The sequence below is a fragment of the Chroicocephalus ridibundus genome, chromosome 6 (assembly GCF_963924245.1).
Source record: "Chroicocephalus ridibundus chromosome 6, bChrRid1.1, whole genome shotgun sequence".
In the NCBI taxonomy this organism is placed as follows: Eukaryota; Metazoa; Chordata; class Aves; order Charadriiformes; family Laridae; genus Chroicocephalus; species Chroicocephalus ridibundus.
Window position 1 is genome coordinate 19834793 of NC_086289.1, and position 18684 is coordinate 19853476.

At 41.6% G+C, this 18684-nt stretch overlaps 1 protein-coding gene across 1 annotated transcript; it reads right to left on the reverse strand.

Moving 5' to 3' along the window:
• Positions 1-1454: 1454 nt before the first annotated feature.
• On the reverse strand, positions 1455-11283 carry LOC134517155 (lipase member M-like). Its single transcript, XM_063338379.1, has 10 exons — positions 11267-11283; positions 9722-9833; positions 8637-8754; positions 7731-7929; positions 6930-7039; positions 6065-6201; positions 5360-5506; positions 4205-4276; positions 2853-2924; positions 1455-1688 (listed from the first exon to the last, which is right to left on the reverse strand). The coding sequence occupies exons 1-10, from the start codon at positions 11281-11283 to the stop codon at positions 1455-1457; spliced, it is 1218 nt and encodes a 405-aa protein (XP_063194449.1).
• Positions 11284-18684: the final 7401 nt, after the last annotated feature.

Sequence of the window (18684 nt, forward strand, 5' to 3'; positions counted from 1 at the left end):
AGAAGTGGCACCAACCATGGTTAATTTGTTTGGCTAATGAACCATTTTGCAGAGTGAGATGCTGACACTTTGGTCATAAAGTGTCACCAGTGAATTGTCTTAGCGTAACAGCTGTACCTGCCCTGGTTAGCATCCCAGACGTGGCCCATGTTAACACTAGATTCAAACGGAGAACGAGGGTGTCACACGTAAAGGAATCCCCTAAATGCACTGTGTCTCTTTGCACAGCGAAGCTAATGGCGTATCAATTGTGAAGGCACAGTGACCCAAAATGCTGTAACCTAATAACCATGGAGGCTACCCTTCAAGAGAGTGTCTTTGTGCAATAACTACCTATTTGAAACTAGAATGGTAGAGCCAGAGTTCCACCAGGCAATTAACTAGGATGACAGTTTCTTCAGCATTGTTTGCAAAGCAGTCCTTCCCACTAGCGAGCAAAGTGCTCTAAATACCCACAGGATGGAGATAATGGATTCTTTCCAGCAATGTTTGGGTACTTATCATTTTAGTTTTTAAACCCCAAAGAGGCTTGTCAGAGCCAAGATAAAGGTTAGGGTAGCTCATCTCCGTGGTAGCCAGTAGCTTCCATCTGAAACAGCAGGAGATGTGAGGTTCCTGCTGGGTTCAGAGTGTAACTTTAAACCAAAGTGTCCCACTGAAATGCTGTCATTGCCAACATGAAATCACCTCCTTTGTCCCACCCTGGAAAGTTCATGTACACAGATTCCGAAAGCGTTGTCAGCAGAGATTGAGTCTGCCAAGTTTTCTCTATATCAGGGGGGTCTTGAACCCAAACTTCCCATCTTCCAGGTGCATGCTTGAACCACCAGACTGGCTACTGTTTTCTTTGGGTCTACCCTCCCTGTGTCTCTTGCTCTTCCTCATGAAAAAAGTGAGCAGCCCTGTTTCAAATGAAGACAAACCATCTTTTTTTCAGGAGTGAGTTTTTTGTGTGAACTCAGTTTTTACTTTCTGGTAATTGTCTTATCTAATAATAAGATTAATCAATACCATAACTGTTAGAATTAGTCTTGGCTTACACTACGCCTTTCAAAAACTGCCAGCCCAATAAACTGAGAAATAATATGAAGAATGGAAAACTTCTTTATATCACTGACCATATCCAGAGAAAGTCAGTGCTTTCATTACTGTTAGGGTCTAAAGCAGAGAACAGGCTGCAACAAAACCACGTCTTCTGTTAGCAAAGATGGTTATTGCAGAATCTAGCCTGTATCAGTTAAAAAGTGATTACCGACCCACAAGATTGCCAGAAAATACGAAGTTGTACCGTCAGGATGCAAAAGGCATTGCTGTGACACGTGGTATGAAAACAGCATCAGGAGGACCCCTTTCTCTGACTCTAGCAGAAACCATCTGATACAAAAGAAGGTTTTGTTTGTACCCAGTGAAAGCAAGTGTTGTTGAATGAGTTAAGTATGGCAGCTGGTTGTAGGTTAAGGATACTTCTGCATCAGATCAATAATTTCATTGTACATATGCAAAGGTGCATCCAATCCCCAGATGAAATCCAGGTGTGCCCATTCAGGAATCCTCTTGTGATAGATCAGCCTCTTAATTTGAGACAGTAAAATGGCCGCATCCTTGGGATCTGCGAGCAAGTCTTGTCCCCCAGTCCATACTGCAGTTGGTACAGTCATCTCTTCTACAATGTAGAGAGGAGGAGTAGCCTGGAAAACATGAAGTTGTACAGGAATGAATGACCAGGAAAGCAGGGCAGACATGCTTTTGAGGCTTTCTTCCATCACTGTTCAAAGTGGGGGTTTCCTAAACCAAATGGGAAAGAAGTGCCCTTGCTTGTCTTTTCTGTCGGCGCTTGCAGGGATGACCCAGCTGACAGCACAGCCAAAGGAAAAATGCCTTCTGAGTTGACAAAGAGTTACCGTTGTGTCTTTGCCCCCTCAGCTAGGAACTCATGGGACAGGAGCCTGGAACAAGACAGAAGATGTCAGGATGTCTCTGGATAAAACCCCATCTTGGTCCTTTTGGAGTACTGGTCAGCCCCAGAAGACATACATGGTCTAGTTAGAAAGCGACAAGGGTAAAAGGATCATCAAGTGACTTCTGTGGGAGGAGAGAGGAAGTAGCTTGGACTCCTGAGTTTGGAAAATAGAGGCCGGAGCAGGGACAGGAGACAGGCTTATACAATCATGAATAGTATGAAGAAAGAGCACAGGAAGTAATTATCCCATTACTTCTCATAACACAAAACCTAGAAGGCATACAGTGACTTTCCAGGGGCAAGCAAATTCAAGACAAACCAAAGGAAGTTGCATTTCATGCAAGCCATCATTAAAATGTGTAACTCTTAATGACAGGCTGTTGTAAAGACCTAAAGGGTCAAGCATGGAATGAGGGTCTTGGATGTTGGAGAGGTTCTTCTGGCACTGCTTGAGGACAAAGTCCTTTTGTCTCTGGCTGCTAGAATCTAGGGGTAGCTATTAGCTCTCCAGTAGCCCTCTTCCTAATAGTGTTTCCCTGATCTCTCATGCATTGGCAACTGTGTCTATCATGCTAATAGGCAAGATGCCTCTTTGATCTGATCCACTAGATGTACTCTTCTTTTTCAAAATTCATTTTCTGTCTTTCCTGCCCTTACTTCCTCTTATTCCTATTGATAATTTAATTGAAAAGGTTTGCGCTCGCATGCTCGCTCTGTCTCTCTCTCTCTCATTATTGCCATTAGTGCTTGCGTGTTTTCTCTGTTGACTTCCAAACTACAGATGGTGGTGGCTAAATCCATCTACTTGTATTCTGAAAATGTGCCTCCTACTGCAGCCTTGCTTTCTTCCTCTGTGCTTCTGTTTTGAAAATATTGTTTCACCAAAATTTACCTGTTGGTATTTTTCCATGTTCTTCTTTGAACTGCCCCAGTCATAAGCTTGGAATTTCCCCGAATGGGCCTCCTAAGAGGATGAACAAGAAAAGGGTAGTTACAAAGCTGTCATTCAGGAAGATTATGGGTTCTTTCCCTGCTGAGCCTGACTCCAAACTAAAGCCTCAACTGAAGTTCTTCTAAGAGCTATGAAAGAGTCAACAGTAAATTAGTTAAAAGTTTCAATCAGTGAAAAGGAATCTAATGCTTCTGTCAGAACCAAAAAAATCACGGCTCCTGCAGAAAGACCCAAGAATGTTTTCACAGGCAATTTGTTCTTCTTTGTAAAATTGCTATTAACAGCTGCCTCCAGCAAGTTTCCCTCACTGGTGCTGCTGTGTCCTCTTCTGGTAATCATGTTGCCGTCAGCTTTGTGAGTGGCTGCTTCTTATGTTTTCTTTTCCCTCTCTGGTTTGAATACAGAAGTCACCATTTCTACTTCTTCCCTTGTGCTCCTTGGCTTTGCCTACAGCATGGGTTGTTACTAATGTGACAGACACCATCAAAGGGATCTTAATATCGAAGGTAAGGTGTCTGTTAACCCCTTTAGTAGTAATAACGTCAGTGTTTGCCGTGTTGAAAAGTGCATTAACACTCTTGCGAGGTCCCTGTGCCTGCAACTGCTTCCTGCTCTGCTGCAGAGCCTGCAGCGCTGCCAGGAAACCTCTCCTGCATACAGCAGCTTCTGTGAGCGAGCCCAGACTTGATGATTCCTGAAAGCATGAGCCCAAAGGCAGAAAGGCAGCTTCCATCAGCGCTGCTGCTGCTCTACTGTGACAGTACATTGTAAGTAAGGGGTAGAGCGAGCCTACTAAGTAAAGGATTTATTATTTATAGTTCTGTTGCTGTCCAAACACTGAGAGGTTTGAAAGCAAGAGATGAAAATACAAGGGCTTTTACTAGTAAACTCTGATATTTTACAAAGTAAAGTAGACTATGTCTTTCTCATAATTTCTTAAGGTAAGCTCTGTACCGAACTGCAGACACCATTTATATAAGGTAATGGATAAACAATAAGAAGAGTGATATATACATCTGCATACACAGCTTCCAGCACACATGTGTTTACACAAATCCTCGTTGTTGGCTTCAAATGTACCTGTATCACATAGGGTACCTCTATCATGCTGAAAAAAGAAAGATCAATGAAAAACAGTGTTTTGAATTGAGATTTCAATTGTAAACTATGGGTTACATGTGTTTCCAAGAAGTTAGCGGTGGCTTCACAGCAGGATATCAGCCACACCCCACTCTACACCCTACACAGCCAGAAATGAGAATCTATTTTGCATTCCAGGAGTTTGCTAGTACCTGACTCCAGTGGACTATGTTCTGCACAGAAGTTCCAGCAGGGGTTTGTGCAATATACACATCGATTCGGTTCTGAAAGAAAATATTCAGTGAGCATTTTCTTCCTCCCTTCTATTCAGATGTACATCAAAACATCTGCCACAGCAGTGTCATGTATCAATAAAACCAATAGAAATTGGAGTGTCATCATTGGAGACTCCCTCAGAGTTACTCCAGATGTGATGATGTGTCAAGTTTGGAGCAGCACCAAAAGAAGAGCCCCCAACCAGGACATTTTCCAGGATGATTGACAAATTGAAAGAATCTAACAGGTGGAAAGGATAGAATAGAAAGTCATCAATTTAGACCCCAAATAGGTGGTTTTTTTCAGGAGTCTGTAACCGAACCAGTGTGAGAGAGGTCGGCTGTCGGACAGAACAGTGAAAGGAACTGCAATTGCCTGAGGAACGCACAACTATTTGAAATAAAACACACCCTAGTCCTGCAGGGCTTTCTTAAGAAGTTGCTGTGTGATCCTTCCTCAAAGAACACACTCTGAGGCATACTTTGGAAAATCCTGGAGCAAAACTTTGATGCCCAGGTGGTCTGGCCTACGGCTGGACATAACATTAGGAGCCCAAGTATGTCTTAATCTCCAGCATCTGCCAACTCCCTCTCAGGTACCCCCGAGGTATCCTATGCCTCTGAGCACAGCCCTAGTGGTCCAGGGCTTGGAGGTGGAGGACAAGGGGGAATATGTGTGCTCCTTTCTGTGTTGCAAAGAGCTCCTGGAAACATGAAGCAGGTAGGGGTTTTACTAATTCTTCTGTGGTGTGCGAGCATACTGAAGATCTCCAACGAGACCAGTGGTCACAGTACGAAGTAGGAGATGGTGCGTGCCCTAGGTGAGGTCTGGCAGAAGGCAGACTGTGGAGTTTTATGGGGCTTTGAGCCGCTGTAGATTGTAGGGATGGTGCCAAGTGCTCTTCTGAGGATCGAGGCAGTGGTCCCCTGCCAGTGATGGGGCAACCAGCAAATATTGCTGTCTGGTAGTGTGGGCTGTTCCCTGCCATGTGATGCTGACTAATAGAAATTCAGGATTCATACCACAGGATAGAAGGTAAGTTTTGGGAGCAGCAGCTTAAACTCTCGGTAAAGCTGGTAAGTTATACATACCATGTCAATGTTTTTCAGGTTACAGCCACCCAGACTGAAGAAGATACTTCTACAAAGCCTGGCAAGAGCTCGGTGGCTGCACAAAGGGACTATGAACCTTCTTAGACATTCAGTCCGGGGGAGGAATTCTCTTTTGCCAAGCAAAACCTGTGAAATAAAAAGGTAACATTCACTTAAGAACATACACTTGTACATTGTGCTGTTGCTTTTAAGAGGTGTTTGTGTCCTGTTCTTCTCCAGCACTTTCAGTGGTTGTCACTTGCTTTTTCTTCATTTGCCAGATGATGTTCCCACAAACAAGAAAGGAATTAGGTGTTTTTCCATTGCATCAGCCTACTCAGGCATTACTCAATTTGTGTTACATCATTTTTAATGAAGAGATACGTTAAATGTTAACTCCATTTCGTATTTTAGCTCTAAGCTTGCACATCAGTTGTGGCTTTGCCTACAGGAATCTTGGAAAGCTTTGAGGATCTGTGTCTCTGAACCTCTTTCTGGGTGACACGTCCCAGTGCTGCTCTGTTGCCCTAGATAAAAAGTTTCTCTTAATGTCCAGTCTGAACTTCCAAAGGCTTCAGTTATAAGGTAGACCTACCCACATGCAAATGAGTAGACTTCACAAAGCCCTATGCTTTCTGTTTATCCATTTTAAGAGCTGAACAAACAAGTATATGGTTAAACAGTCGAAACCAAGATATCTCATACCCTGAGCAATTTTTCAGGAAGGTAGAGGAGTTTTGTTGCTGGGCTTCTAGCGTACTTAATAGTAGTGACAGGTGCCAACGCAAAATAAAGTTTGATTTTTTGAGACAGCTCTGGCATTGTTGAAAATGCAATGAAAGCTGAGAAAATAAAAAAGAGGAGTTAAGAAAATCATCATTTGTACATTAGACTGCTTTAGTTCGGTGTTTATAAATGCTATTCTGCAATTTCAAACCTACAAGCAACCTTGTTAGTTGTTCAGAGACTATGGTTCAGCCTAGATTTGTGTTAAATCCCTTTTCTCTGTGTGTTACCAGCTTGTAGATTTATTTCCCCCTTCAGAGAGAAATTTCTTTCTATATTTTGCCTTTACAGCTTTCTTCCAAACCCATGTAAACGTAAATGCACACTTCTGATGTACATTCATGCATTTCATCTATTACTGGGAGGAGCAGTTGTTTTTCTTCCAGTCAATCCAATTTCATATTTCCTTTTTTTTGGTGTGTGCGTGTCCTGTCTAAACTGGCCAACTTCTCTTTCTATACTCTCATCTTCCTATTTTGTTTATTTTGGTCAACTGACCATCTGCTGTTGGGCACACCCGTGCATCTTGGAAACAAACAATTTGAATGGCCCACAATAATTTCCAGTACAATTATAAGTTGACAGACTTAACAGCAGCAGTGCCCTTGGTCCATTACGTTTTATTGTCTTTATAATAAATTAAAAATGCCTACATGCTGAATACAGCTTCTCCTGTGTTTATCACTCCTGCAAAGAGTTAATTAAAACCCCAGGCACATTCAGTATATCAAATCACATTTTACTCCTGTTTTCCTGAAATGTTGGTCTGTTGTGCGTAACTTACCAATGGTAGTACCTTGCGAATAGCCAATATAGTACAACTTTTCCTGTCCTGTTTTCTCCACAATGAAATTTATTGCTGCTGGGAGATCAAACTTAGCCATCTCATCAAAACTGCAGGCAGGAGATTGAAAGAAAGGCATGCATAAATTAAAAGTCCATTTGAATTCACATTTTTATTACAGGCTTGTCAACAAAGAAACAACATGAACCATTTAGTGAATCATTCTGCTATTTTAGGTTCTGTGTTTTTCTGGCACTGGGTATGGAGGATACTACTTAAGGTTTTCTAGGGTATTTTCTCCTTCGACATCAACAGAAGGACTATAATTTCAAGAAGTATCAGATTGAATTGTAATGGCGTATACAGAAGGAGCTCCTTTCGTGGAATCACACATTTTACAAAATTTGTGGTTAAAGAAAAGGTCTGTTTTTAAATGTTCATTAAAATAAGCACAAGAAGGACTTACATTTTCTCCTTCTGTGATTTTAGTGATATTGTAATATATAGAATAGTGTTTCTAAATAGCCTCCAGAACTGAGGAGTGGCTTGGACATGACCTATGCAGGTTCCTATGAGTTGCTCTGCTGCTATATCTCTAGTTTGAAGAACATTTTCTAGCAGTAATTAGAGGCATGCAGTTTCCACCACTATTAAACTTCACATGCTTGCATAGGGGCACCTCAGTAAAAGAGAATGTAAAGAATGCTTTTTAAAAGGTAGCATAAGTAAACCCTGATTTATCCAGCTTAATTAAATATGTAAGGGTGGGCAATGGAGATGCCCTTCAATGGTTTGGTCTACCTGAAAGCCCAGAATTCATCTTGATCAATGGAATAATTTTGATGTTTTCTTGACCAGCGATTCCCTCTGCTATTTCCCATCCAAACATCAAAACCAGCATCAGCTAGTATGAAGGCCAAGCTGTTGTTGGGCAGGTTTGTGACCCAGTTACTAGCGTCTCCCAATAATCCATGTTGGAGAAACACAGCAGGTTTCGAAGCTGAAAAGCAAATCAGAAACAAAACAGCAATTTATAATTTTTTTTCATTTTCTGGTAGTTCAGGGATATTATTCTCCTGTATTCAATACTGGGATTTGTTCCTGCACCAACTTAAACGGGAAACAAATATTCATAAGAACAAAACATCCCTTTCTAGAAAGACAGAACTTTCTAAGCTTCTGTAAGGATTTATGGAAAGACTTGCCTGACAAAACCAGTGAAAACTAGCTTGGCACCCTCTGGTCATTGTTTGTATAGCTCAACCGCAACAGCTTGAGATTCTCAACACTGATATAAAGAATGAAGGTGTGAGACTGTTGCAGAGGTTTCCTTTACCCAAAATATGAATCAGTCACTGATATTATCCAGGTATAAGCAAAAGCCAAGCAAAATTAGAAGCTGTAAAAACTTTCTCAAAACAAGTGGATTGGGCAGATTACAGCCTTTACCCCTTTTTTTTTTTTAACTTTTACTCATCAACTCTTATTATGAGGGTATATGCTTCATATTATAATGGATTTTTATTATAAATAGGTGTGCATGACATAAATCCTGTTGATCTTGCAGGCTGTTCAGGGCAGCCAGAATTCTTTGCTAAAAAATCACTTGTGAACACAAGCTTTGGTGGACATTTTAAAAACGTAAGGTATGTCTTTCCAGAACGTGCCCTATCTAGGCTGGTTTTGTCTCATATTAAAGAACTGTACCTGGGTTTCCCTGATTCTGTGTACCATAAGGGATTCTGTTAAGGGTAATGGTATACCCATCTTCTGTCATCACTTCATACTCCTCGCTGGGGTACCCTTTGTAAGTAATGAGCTCGTTCTAGAAGAGAAAGTACAAATGCATTTGGCTGCAGAAGTCCATTTCAGATATATTACGTGCATAAGATATTTGCTGTGAAGAAATGTTAGAAAGCAGATACAACTGGGGATTTGATCTACATATATTAAGCACCTGAATAAAGCAGTATCAGGTTGGATATTGTAACCCTAAAACTACAACAAATTTCCTTCATTCTTTGTGTTATATCCAGGATTTGACTATTCAGTCACAATCTGTTATAAAACCCCCTGTATTATACTATTCTCATACAATCACAAGCCCCTGAATTCTGGTGATATAAGAATTGTTGTAAGCTCACAGCAGGAGTTTATGATTCCCATAGCTGAGATGAGGGGCTGCCTGGGTGCGTGCTCCTGATCTGCTGCAGTGCAAAGTGAAACCACTTTATTTAAATGGCTTTCGGGGAGATCCGGAGAGATTCGCAACAGCCCCTTTGAGTGGCATGTATGCAATGAGTACCAGTGAAAAATTGACTACATTATGGAAAAAAAACAGGATCAGCCACTTGCATAGTCACAAGGGAAATCGCTAGCACAGCCAGTCTTAAAAAAAGGAGAAAAAAAGGGGTCTTATTCAAAAAAGGAGAACACACAAACCACTGGTTATTTAGAGTCGTCTTTGCTGATGAAATGCTGACATTCCAGATGGTTGTTCTTTCAGATAGGGGCATAGTGCCAGCAATAGCCAACTGGTAACTGATATTTAAAAGGAAATCAACTCTGGAGATGTACTAAGGATGTTTGCCTTAACTCCTGTCAAACATAAGGTGTGTTGTTACACATGCAGACAGGAGAATAGAAGAGAAAGCAGTAGTATATAAAATGACTAGGGAGGATGGGTTAAATAAAGGCAGCTTATCTACCTTGTTATTTCTAATGCCTAGAAACCCCTCCGCTGTGAGACATGCGTGCCTTCCTTCCCCAGGCCACTCTACTGAGCAACTTACAATATTCATAAATGCTTCAGGATCCACAGCTTCCTTCATTCTTCTGAGTTTTTCTGAATAAGTAAATCCCTGTAACAAATACGTCACAGCAACAAACAGCCATATCTTCTCTCTGGATAAAACAGTATATTCATCTGTCAGTAGTCCTGCTCTGCACTTGTAATCCAGACAGGTTCTGTGCTTTTCTGATGGGGGAAGTGCTGCCTAATACTGAGAGGAGCTAGCCTGGTACTCCCTACTTGTTAATGGAAAGGAACAAAGCTGACTTTAAACACCTATATGAGGCAGTTTGGCAACAATCTGGATTCTGTGCTAAGGTTTGGACCAGGATGTTGCTCTCAAACAGGGCAAGTTTTCATTCAATATCAGTGAATGCAAGAAAGAGAGCAAAGCTTTTGAAGAAATGGATTTCACTCATTCTTCTGAGAAGCAAATCACTTGTATTATCATGCCATGCATTTGTTCTGTAGATTAATTAGGAAACATTTCTGGCTAACTCTGGGGAACACTGGAGTTATTGGGCAACTTGTAACTATATCAATCATTGTCACAGTGAAGTTTTCTAAGGGGAGACAACCAAGCTGCTGGATAGTTAACTGAAAAAAATAAGGCGATTGAAAATAAACAAATTAAAATATTTATAATTTAATTGAGAACTTAGGAACCTAAAGAAAGTGCTTATTTATAGTTGCCTAGCATAATTTACACAAAACTGCTCAATGGCAAAATATATCCACCCCTTAGGGTGAGGATGGAGAAAAGAAAGCTTTGCTAAACGTGATGCCAGGTAGAGACTGAGTGCAGGGACGTCCAGTTTTGTTCAGGGAGTAAGGAACAAGAAACACCTGGGAGGAACCTAGGCTGCTTAGGTGCACACATAGCAGCTGTAGTCCGTGAACACCTGCATACTCTTAGCTCGAAGAAAATGCAGAGTGTTTGAATTAGCATTCTTTCTACGCCATACAAACCCCTAGAGGCCATGTCTGAACCTCTGTTGTCCCAGTCATAGAGCTCTAGGCTAGACCGAATCAGCCAACAAATCCATTGCATTTATTATTTTCCCAGTCAAGAAGACTTCGTAACTTTTTTCCCAAATAATATGAATACCCTATTTTTTTCTTATCATGGAACAACAATTGTTATTCTAACTTCCTAACACTACATTCTGATACAATCTGTATCTTGAAAATAGTAGGCTTCTTTTGTAGAAAAAGGAACAGATGTTTTGAAAGCTTTTTTTTTACTGAGCTAGCCTCCTTTTTTTTGTGTGTGTGTTTGAAAGGCACTATGACCTTATTCCCACTTGCCATTTTCCTATGCCTCTCCAGTTACCGCAGTTACCTAAATTCAGGCTAGGTGAGTCATGGTGTGCCATAAACAGCCATCTTTTCACCTATGTGAGTTATAAACAAAAGAACACAACAAAAACATATTTCTTCTTAAATAATAAAGCAATTCCTCAAGCCTGGGTCTGATACTACCTTTTGCAGCTCCCACAAAGCCTTCACCAGTTTTGGGTCAGAGATAAATTAAAGCATTACCGACCTTGTGCCAGAAATCATGTGTTTGGCTGAGCGACTGAGACGACTGAAGAACCGAAACTCAGTTCCCGGGTGTTTGGAAGCAGTGTTGGGTAAAGACAGCAGTGAAACGATGGTCGTGCACTGTTTTTTCCCCAGTCATGCAGCACCTTAACAAGCATCTATTTCTTTCACGCTCCTTGTTCCTTCTGCTATCACTTCAGCTTTTCCCTAGGGTAGCAGCAGGGAGAGGCGACTCCTTTTATTCTCAGACCTTGTGCTTCTCATCTCCTTCACCACCACAGCTATAACAAGGCTCTTTTTACTATCACAGATTGCTGGGTTTTTAAAGGAGAATACCAGCCTCTGTGGAGTGCCATAGCAGGATCAGGAATTCTGAAAACAAATATGTTTGTAGATATACCTTATCATACCTAATGAAATTGTCAATAGACATGCGACAATTTTCTCTTTTACTAACAACCTGCCAATTCCAGCTTCTCATGTTATGTTAAAAGGATGGAAGGAACTCTGACTCTCTGATACTTCTATAGATGTTGTTGCACCTATTTTTCTTTTGTCCTTTTAAGGTTCATGTTGCTGTTCCATAATTCTATATTGCTGCAGGAGTGGTTTCCAGAGATTTTCCTTTATTCATACTGCCCCTCTAAAATGGCCATAGAATAAAATGGATATTCCCTAAATGTATAGTTATGAAGTTAGAATGCTTTTCCATAATCTGTATGGACTCAGGAAGCACCACCGTAATGGCCACTTGCCTCCATGGTCTCAGGCATGCCAGGAGTGGGCCAGTATTGCCCAGCAGTAGAAATTAGGAAGTAGATCGTTAGGTCTTCAGGACAGGGACCTATGTGAGACTCTGCTTTTTGTGGAGTACAAGCATGATGCAGCCATGTTGCCTAACTGCTGTCCTAGCTATTGGTATCAAACATACTTTGCAGAAGTATGATTAAGGCTTTCTTCTTTTTTTTTTTTCCTTCACTTGCATATTCTGGTATAAAGCTGGTGGACTTTGCATTCTGCCTGTTCCAGCTTGGTATTTTTAAACCTTGAAACTAATTATTCTGTGTTGTTCACTTGTTCCTCCAAATATTCATTCTGTTTTACAGATACCATTCATCCACACAGAACAGATTAGCTTATTCACTGAGATTAATATCTCAGTTTTGAACAGACTTTGATACTTCTATTTATGTTATAGCTTGTACACTTTCTCCTTGCAATAGTGGCTCTGGTTTGGACCAGATTTATCTAACATATCCTCAGAAGTTATTTTCTTTAATATTTACGGACCAGAAAGAAATACAAAAGAAAGTCTCAGGAGATCTGTTCTACAAGATTTGCTAGCAGGCTTTCAAAGAGAAATATAAAAGTCCAACTTTGCTTCTGGCAGGGAAATAGGAGCAGAAATGATTTTCAAAGGGCTGGTTTAGAAAGTGTTTCCAAACAGTGACTCTATGTGTGGATTAATTTATTTTTTTTAATTCTCTGTTTATTTCCTTTCAGATACTTTAACACCTTGCATTTTGCCTCCAAGAAAACCAAGTTTTCTCCTTTTTAAAGTCCCAGCGTCTTTTGAAGCTCAACATGAATTCCACAAATGAGTTGTTTAAATATGTACTTGCCTTTGAGTACCTCGCACAATTCTAACTAACTAAGATGTGCTATTAACTCACTCTGAACAAATCCAGCTTCATTCTTTAGTGTAAAGCAATGCTTCATTGACAAAAAAACCCTCAATATTGAGTAAAAGGAACATCCAAGTGGCATAATACCGTAAGTAGACAATTAGTAGATAAAGTCACCGTTGCAAGTTATTGGCAGGTGTTTGAAGCGAGTGTTCGAGATGGGAGAAGAACAAGGCTGAGTGTTAGGCTGATTTATTTTAAACACAGACATGCACGCTCTGTTGTAAGTTGACAGGTTTCAGAGGAAGTTACTCACACTATAAAGAGGTGTAGAATTCAGTGGAAATGCTTAAAGGTTCAGATGTCACTGTCAGAGGTGCGGCTGCAGCTTCACAAATGTGGTCATATGCAAATGAACTTTAAACTGGTCAGTCTGGGTGCCCTTATATAAATAAGTGCCTTTATATAAATTGTTGACTACATGCTAGGTTTATGAAACCTCAGCTCCTTCCAGTGCTCTTTTGGATAAAGAATCTCAGCAATGCACAGGATATAATCCCTAGCATTTTGGTGTTTTCTGCAAACTCTTTGCTCTTCCCATTCCCTCCTGTTTCAGGAATTGGACCTGGCTTTGAAAGTGACTTAATAATGGAAGATATTTGCAAGAAGCTGAATATAGCAGTTCTTCATGGATCAAATATGTCCTTTTGGCTTCTTCATCCAGCCAGCGTACATAGTTATCAGAAACATTTGGCTATTTTGAGTATGTTAAGGAGAGCCTTTAGAGGAAGGTATGCTTTATTGAGAGACAGACTTGTTTTTGTACAAGTTGCCAGCCAGGAGTCTCCAAGGGAACGCACAGCAGCAAAAACAGAAGGAAACCCTCCATGCACTCATATGGCTTTAAAAATATTTCATGCCATAACGGTGTAAGCAGTTGTTTCTTGAGAGTGAGCAAAACACTGAGAACTAAGAGCGGGGTCTAATAGTGCATTCTCCATGGCATCCCTGGGAGGATACCTGGTTTCTGTCAGTGCGGGTGCCATTGCTGCCCTCAGCCACCCCACCCCATGCTATTGCCTTGGCTGGACCACTGCTGGCTCCCAGCACAGGCATGTCTGGGGGGTGAAAGCGGAGCCCCCTGCGCCCAGCAATGGCCCCTACACCTCCAAAGAGCAAAGGGAGTCCTTGCGATGGAGTCCACCCACAAAGAGACGCAAGTGCAAAAGCATACAGCTCTAGTGAGAACAGGGGCTGCTTGGGAGAGAGGTTCTCCTCAGCTCTGTCAGGCCTGCAAAAATATTCCTGGTGCTGATCATCAAGGTAAATGGCATGGGCTTGCCTGGAGGATTTCCAGCAAGTAGGCTGAGTGGCACGGTATTCTTAAGCGATGAGTGAGGTAGCTCTGAGTTGGCGCTTACATAATTATGAATCTTCCATGTGATAAAGGTAAAGTAAGAAGTGTCAAAAGGAAGGGGTCGGGGGGACAGAGGGGGATGCATGCATGTTTCTTCTGCTCACACTGCTGACACCTTGTCTGGGAATCTCCCAGGCAGCGCTGCTCTCCTGCCCAAGCCTCAGTCACCCATAGAAGAGGCAGCTTGCAAACAAAAAGCTCAGGACCAGCCCCGCTCTTGACTTACCCAAAGGAAACACAACTTCTGAAAACAGAAATAATTTCCACAGTACCTCTTGGCTGATGCTGAAGTTTGTGAAATATATGCAAACCAGGATTTCTTCACCTCTGAGGGTGGATGAAGATGAAGTCTCTGTTGCAATTCATGACCTTTGCATAACTGTTCGAATTGTTTTGCCCCACAATCCACAGGTAATTCTTTTTATCCTTATGCTAATTTTGTAGTAATGTATACAGCAAAATGTCCTCACTCCCATATGAATCAACTGTAATTAGGAAAAACAGGAATTCACACACCTGCATACACACGTGTGGAAAGCTGAATTAAGTACACTTTATTTATCTTGCACTTGTTGCTAAATGAAAGTCTTGGGAGCATGAACTCAAATCTTCTGGCAGAAGAACTGGAACCAGTATGAGCACTAAGCAGGAGTTATACTCAGTGTGCACCAGTCAGCATTAGTCGATGTGCACCCGTCAGTCCCGGTGAGCGTGTGCCATTAAGCACTCGTAAGCGTGGACTAATGAATGAGGCTGGGGTTGGGTCAGGCAATTTGGTCCAGTCAGTTTTGTGTTGGCATCAGCAGGAGCTACCCAGCTATTTTTAAGGATGGGTCAGAGGGTCTGTGGGCAGAGTGGCTTGTGTTTTTCTTAGAGCTGAGAATTAAACTAACGGGTTTGCCCTGAGACAGGAGGAGGCTGCTGAGGGGTTAGAGGTGGCATCGCAAAACCTCTGTCCTCTGTTCAAACTGGGATTTTTGCATACCCGTAACTGGGTTGGGCTGGGGCCGAGTTGGCTGCAGCCTGGAGTGGGCAGCGAGCTGAGGTCAGGGCTGGGCTCCGAGGTGGCTGGCAGCAGGGACCGCCGGTTCTCTCTTCTCATGAACACCTTTCTCCTTGCCTGCATTATACTGAAAAATTATCTTCAAATATGAATTCCATTACTAATTATCTCAGTCATGGCTTGTTGAATTTTTTCATGCATAAAAAACAACTTCCCACTAACTTCTGCTAGGTCAACAGCTTGGATAATCATCGCTCTGTCTTTCCATTTGTAAAACACTTGGGTTTTCCTTTTACCTTTATACATAGTAGGAATTTCTTTTGAAAGAGCAAAGGTATCTCTAATTCATAGATCTGGTCCTTTTTCTTTAAAAGTGAGGATACAGTTACCAATACAAATTACTGGTCTGCTCTGGACACCAACATTAATTTCCCCACATAGAATAGTCCATCTTAAAATAATAAAAAAATAAAAGCAAAATAATTACAAAATTAAGTGTATTACTTTGCACTTAGATCTTAGAATATTGTCTTGATCTTTTATAAGGAAAATGGAACACGATAAAAGTGTTTTAACCTTAGCTATAGAAACGCAATTTAAATTACAAAGCAGTGTATCAAATATAGTCTGTGTTTTCAAGAAAATCTTTCCCTTAAAAAGACAAAATTTGTCTGCTGACCTCAAAGCGATATTTTTCAAAACTGAATGAAGAGTCTACACATTCTATTTTACTTAGGTCAACAATATTTCATTCTCTTGCTATGTGAAGGAAGTTTACTTCTAAAATGTTAGTGCCAACACATAGTTTCACAACACTGCATAAAAATAGGACAGATGAAACTTATGGACCGCTTTCAAGCTCTGTTCCATTTGATGGTTGCACTGGACATTTAAAGTTCCTGCGAAACAAGGGAATATTCTTTCATTAAGCCAATATCAGATAAGGGCATAATTCTTACCATCTTACAAAGAAAATCCATGTCTTTTTTTATGGTCAGGGTGATCTCTTTGCTTTGGAAGTATTTTGTGAAGTGCCTTGAGGCAGGAAGATCCCTTTGCAGAGTGGTCTCCTGGCTGTTGCGCTCCCCTGGAGCAGGTAGCAGTGGCAATCTGAAAACTGGTAAATTCCCAAGGTCTGTGTAGGACCATGACATGTCCCTCAACAGGGATGACTTGTGGGTCTATCCTCTCTGCTAGTGGGACTGTCAATCTGTAGCAGAGAAGCTCCAATGTTAGAGGAGAACCAGGTCTGAAAAGCCAGTAATTTGTATTGTCCCTTTGAAAGCCAACAGAAAAACAGGTCATGTCTTCACTGCCCAACAAGTTGTGGTGCAGTAATCCTCAGGCTGATCCTGATCTGAGCTGCCGGCATCTCTACAGAGCGGCGTATAGAGGTACCAGCTCAGACCTGGCTCCGGCAGCACCACTTGCGTGGGTCCATACCCCTTGCACTGCACCATGTCCCTCAGCTGGCAAAGCTGGGCTGCATCTCCGTGCTGCATCCCCTTGGCACCACCACGGCACTGCTCAGCCAAATTGCTCTGCACTGGTATCCACAGTCTCGCTCAGGTCATCCCGGCATCTTGAAATAACTGGTGTCCAGGTCTAACGAGTAGGACACTGAACCTTTCATCACTGTTGTGCGATTCCTCCCAAGTCATTTTGACCTCCAGGGCTTTTGTTTCCTTCCCATTGTCCAGCTGGCAACTCTGGCTATGAGGATTTTTTGTGCAGACTGTCCCTAGTACTTGTCTGAACAGTGTCTAAGGGATATTTCACTTCAAGCTGTGTTCCTGTTAATCTGCATGAATATTCAGATAAGTAAATGAAAACTGTGGCTGAAATCCTTACTTTCGTGCCCTACGGGATGTCAGATTTTATTCATATGAGCCATAAATCCAGACATGTCCTTATTGCAAGTTGTATTGACAGAGGCTTATGAGAACGGACTACTGGAGATAAAGAAGTCACTGATGAGTTTTTGCTTTGAAAAACAGGAAGGACTATCTGAAAAAAATATTTAAACAGATTTTTAACATGCAGGTAGATTCTTGGAGCTAGCAATGCTTTAAAATTTTTGTTCAATTCTATAAGGATTCTGTGTTTAAAAAATTGTTCCCTGAGCATTTGATGTAGCAACACTGGTTTCCTGACAGTTTATACCTTGAAGCTGATGGCAAGCTCTGGTTAAACATTCCTAATGATTGAGGTATCTCTCTTGCTCTTCTGCTTCCTCTTTTAATCTCCTAACCATGCTGCAGTCTTTACTGGTCAGGACACTTCTAGTCTATCTTGTCTATTTGGGCATCTTTTTTTCATGAAAAATGCGAAGTAGTAATTATTTTGCAGAGGACTATGCTGCTATCAGTGAAAACTGTCCACAGGGCTCAAAATTTACCTGGCAACAGACAGACAGACAGCATAATTTCCTAAGCATTGTTTCCTTAGGAAGGCAGCTTAACCATTCCCCCCTGAGCTTTTGAATAAAATCACTGTATGGTTCTCTGCTGTTGCTGGATTACTCTTGGCTTCATGTTTTGGAAAGGGATTGTGCAATTGCAAAACAAAATAATCTTTTTATACTAGCAGAATTTTCAAATTACAAAGACAAGTATAAGTATTTTGCAGAATAGTATTTTTCATATTATTTTTCTGATATTATAAACCCTCCAATGACAGACTCAGCCTTAGCCTTATGGGCAACGTGCAGCGTAAAACTTGTATGTGGTGCATACACTGGGTACCTGCCTTTTTCATTTCATAAGAAAACATTTGTTTTTCACAGAAGGCACCAGCTCAGGAAGCGCCCTGAAGTGAATGCCATTCCTTTCTGTACAGCTGTCCATGGCTCAGTTTCAACAAGGGCGGAACTGAAATTAGACCTGTTCGGAGAAAACCTCATAAGGCTCACCAGAAAATGGACGGGAGGTCCCTGTCTCCAAGGGTTTTGGCATGCACATGGAAAGACACATTAACATTTTGCATAGTGCGAATTCTCACCTGGCATGTTCAACAGACTGTACAGAAGTGAACCATGTCACCATGTCATGTCCTTGTCACACCTTGTCTCCTAGCATGGCACACTGAGGAGGAGCATTGGGATGATCTGTGGAAGGAGCCAGCCTTCCCTTCGCCACTGCAGGATTGCCTAGCTCAGTAGATCTCCCACATGATGCCTTCCCCACGCGTGACGACTTTCCCATGTGATATGCCTTCCCCATGCTGTTTGCTGCCATCGGCGCCAGGGATGGGGAGCAGCATCAGGGCCAGGTCAGTTCTGAGATGGCTTCTGCGGCCGCTGGTCTGTAATTTTCATTTGGGACTGCAGAGAATTACAGGCTTGGAGTTTGTTTATTTATTAGAAATTAAAATCA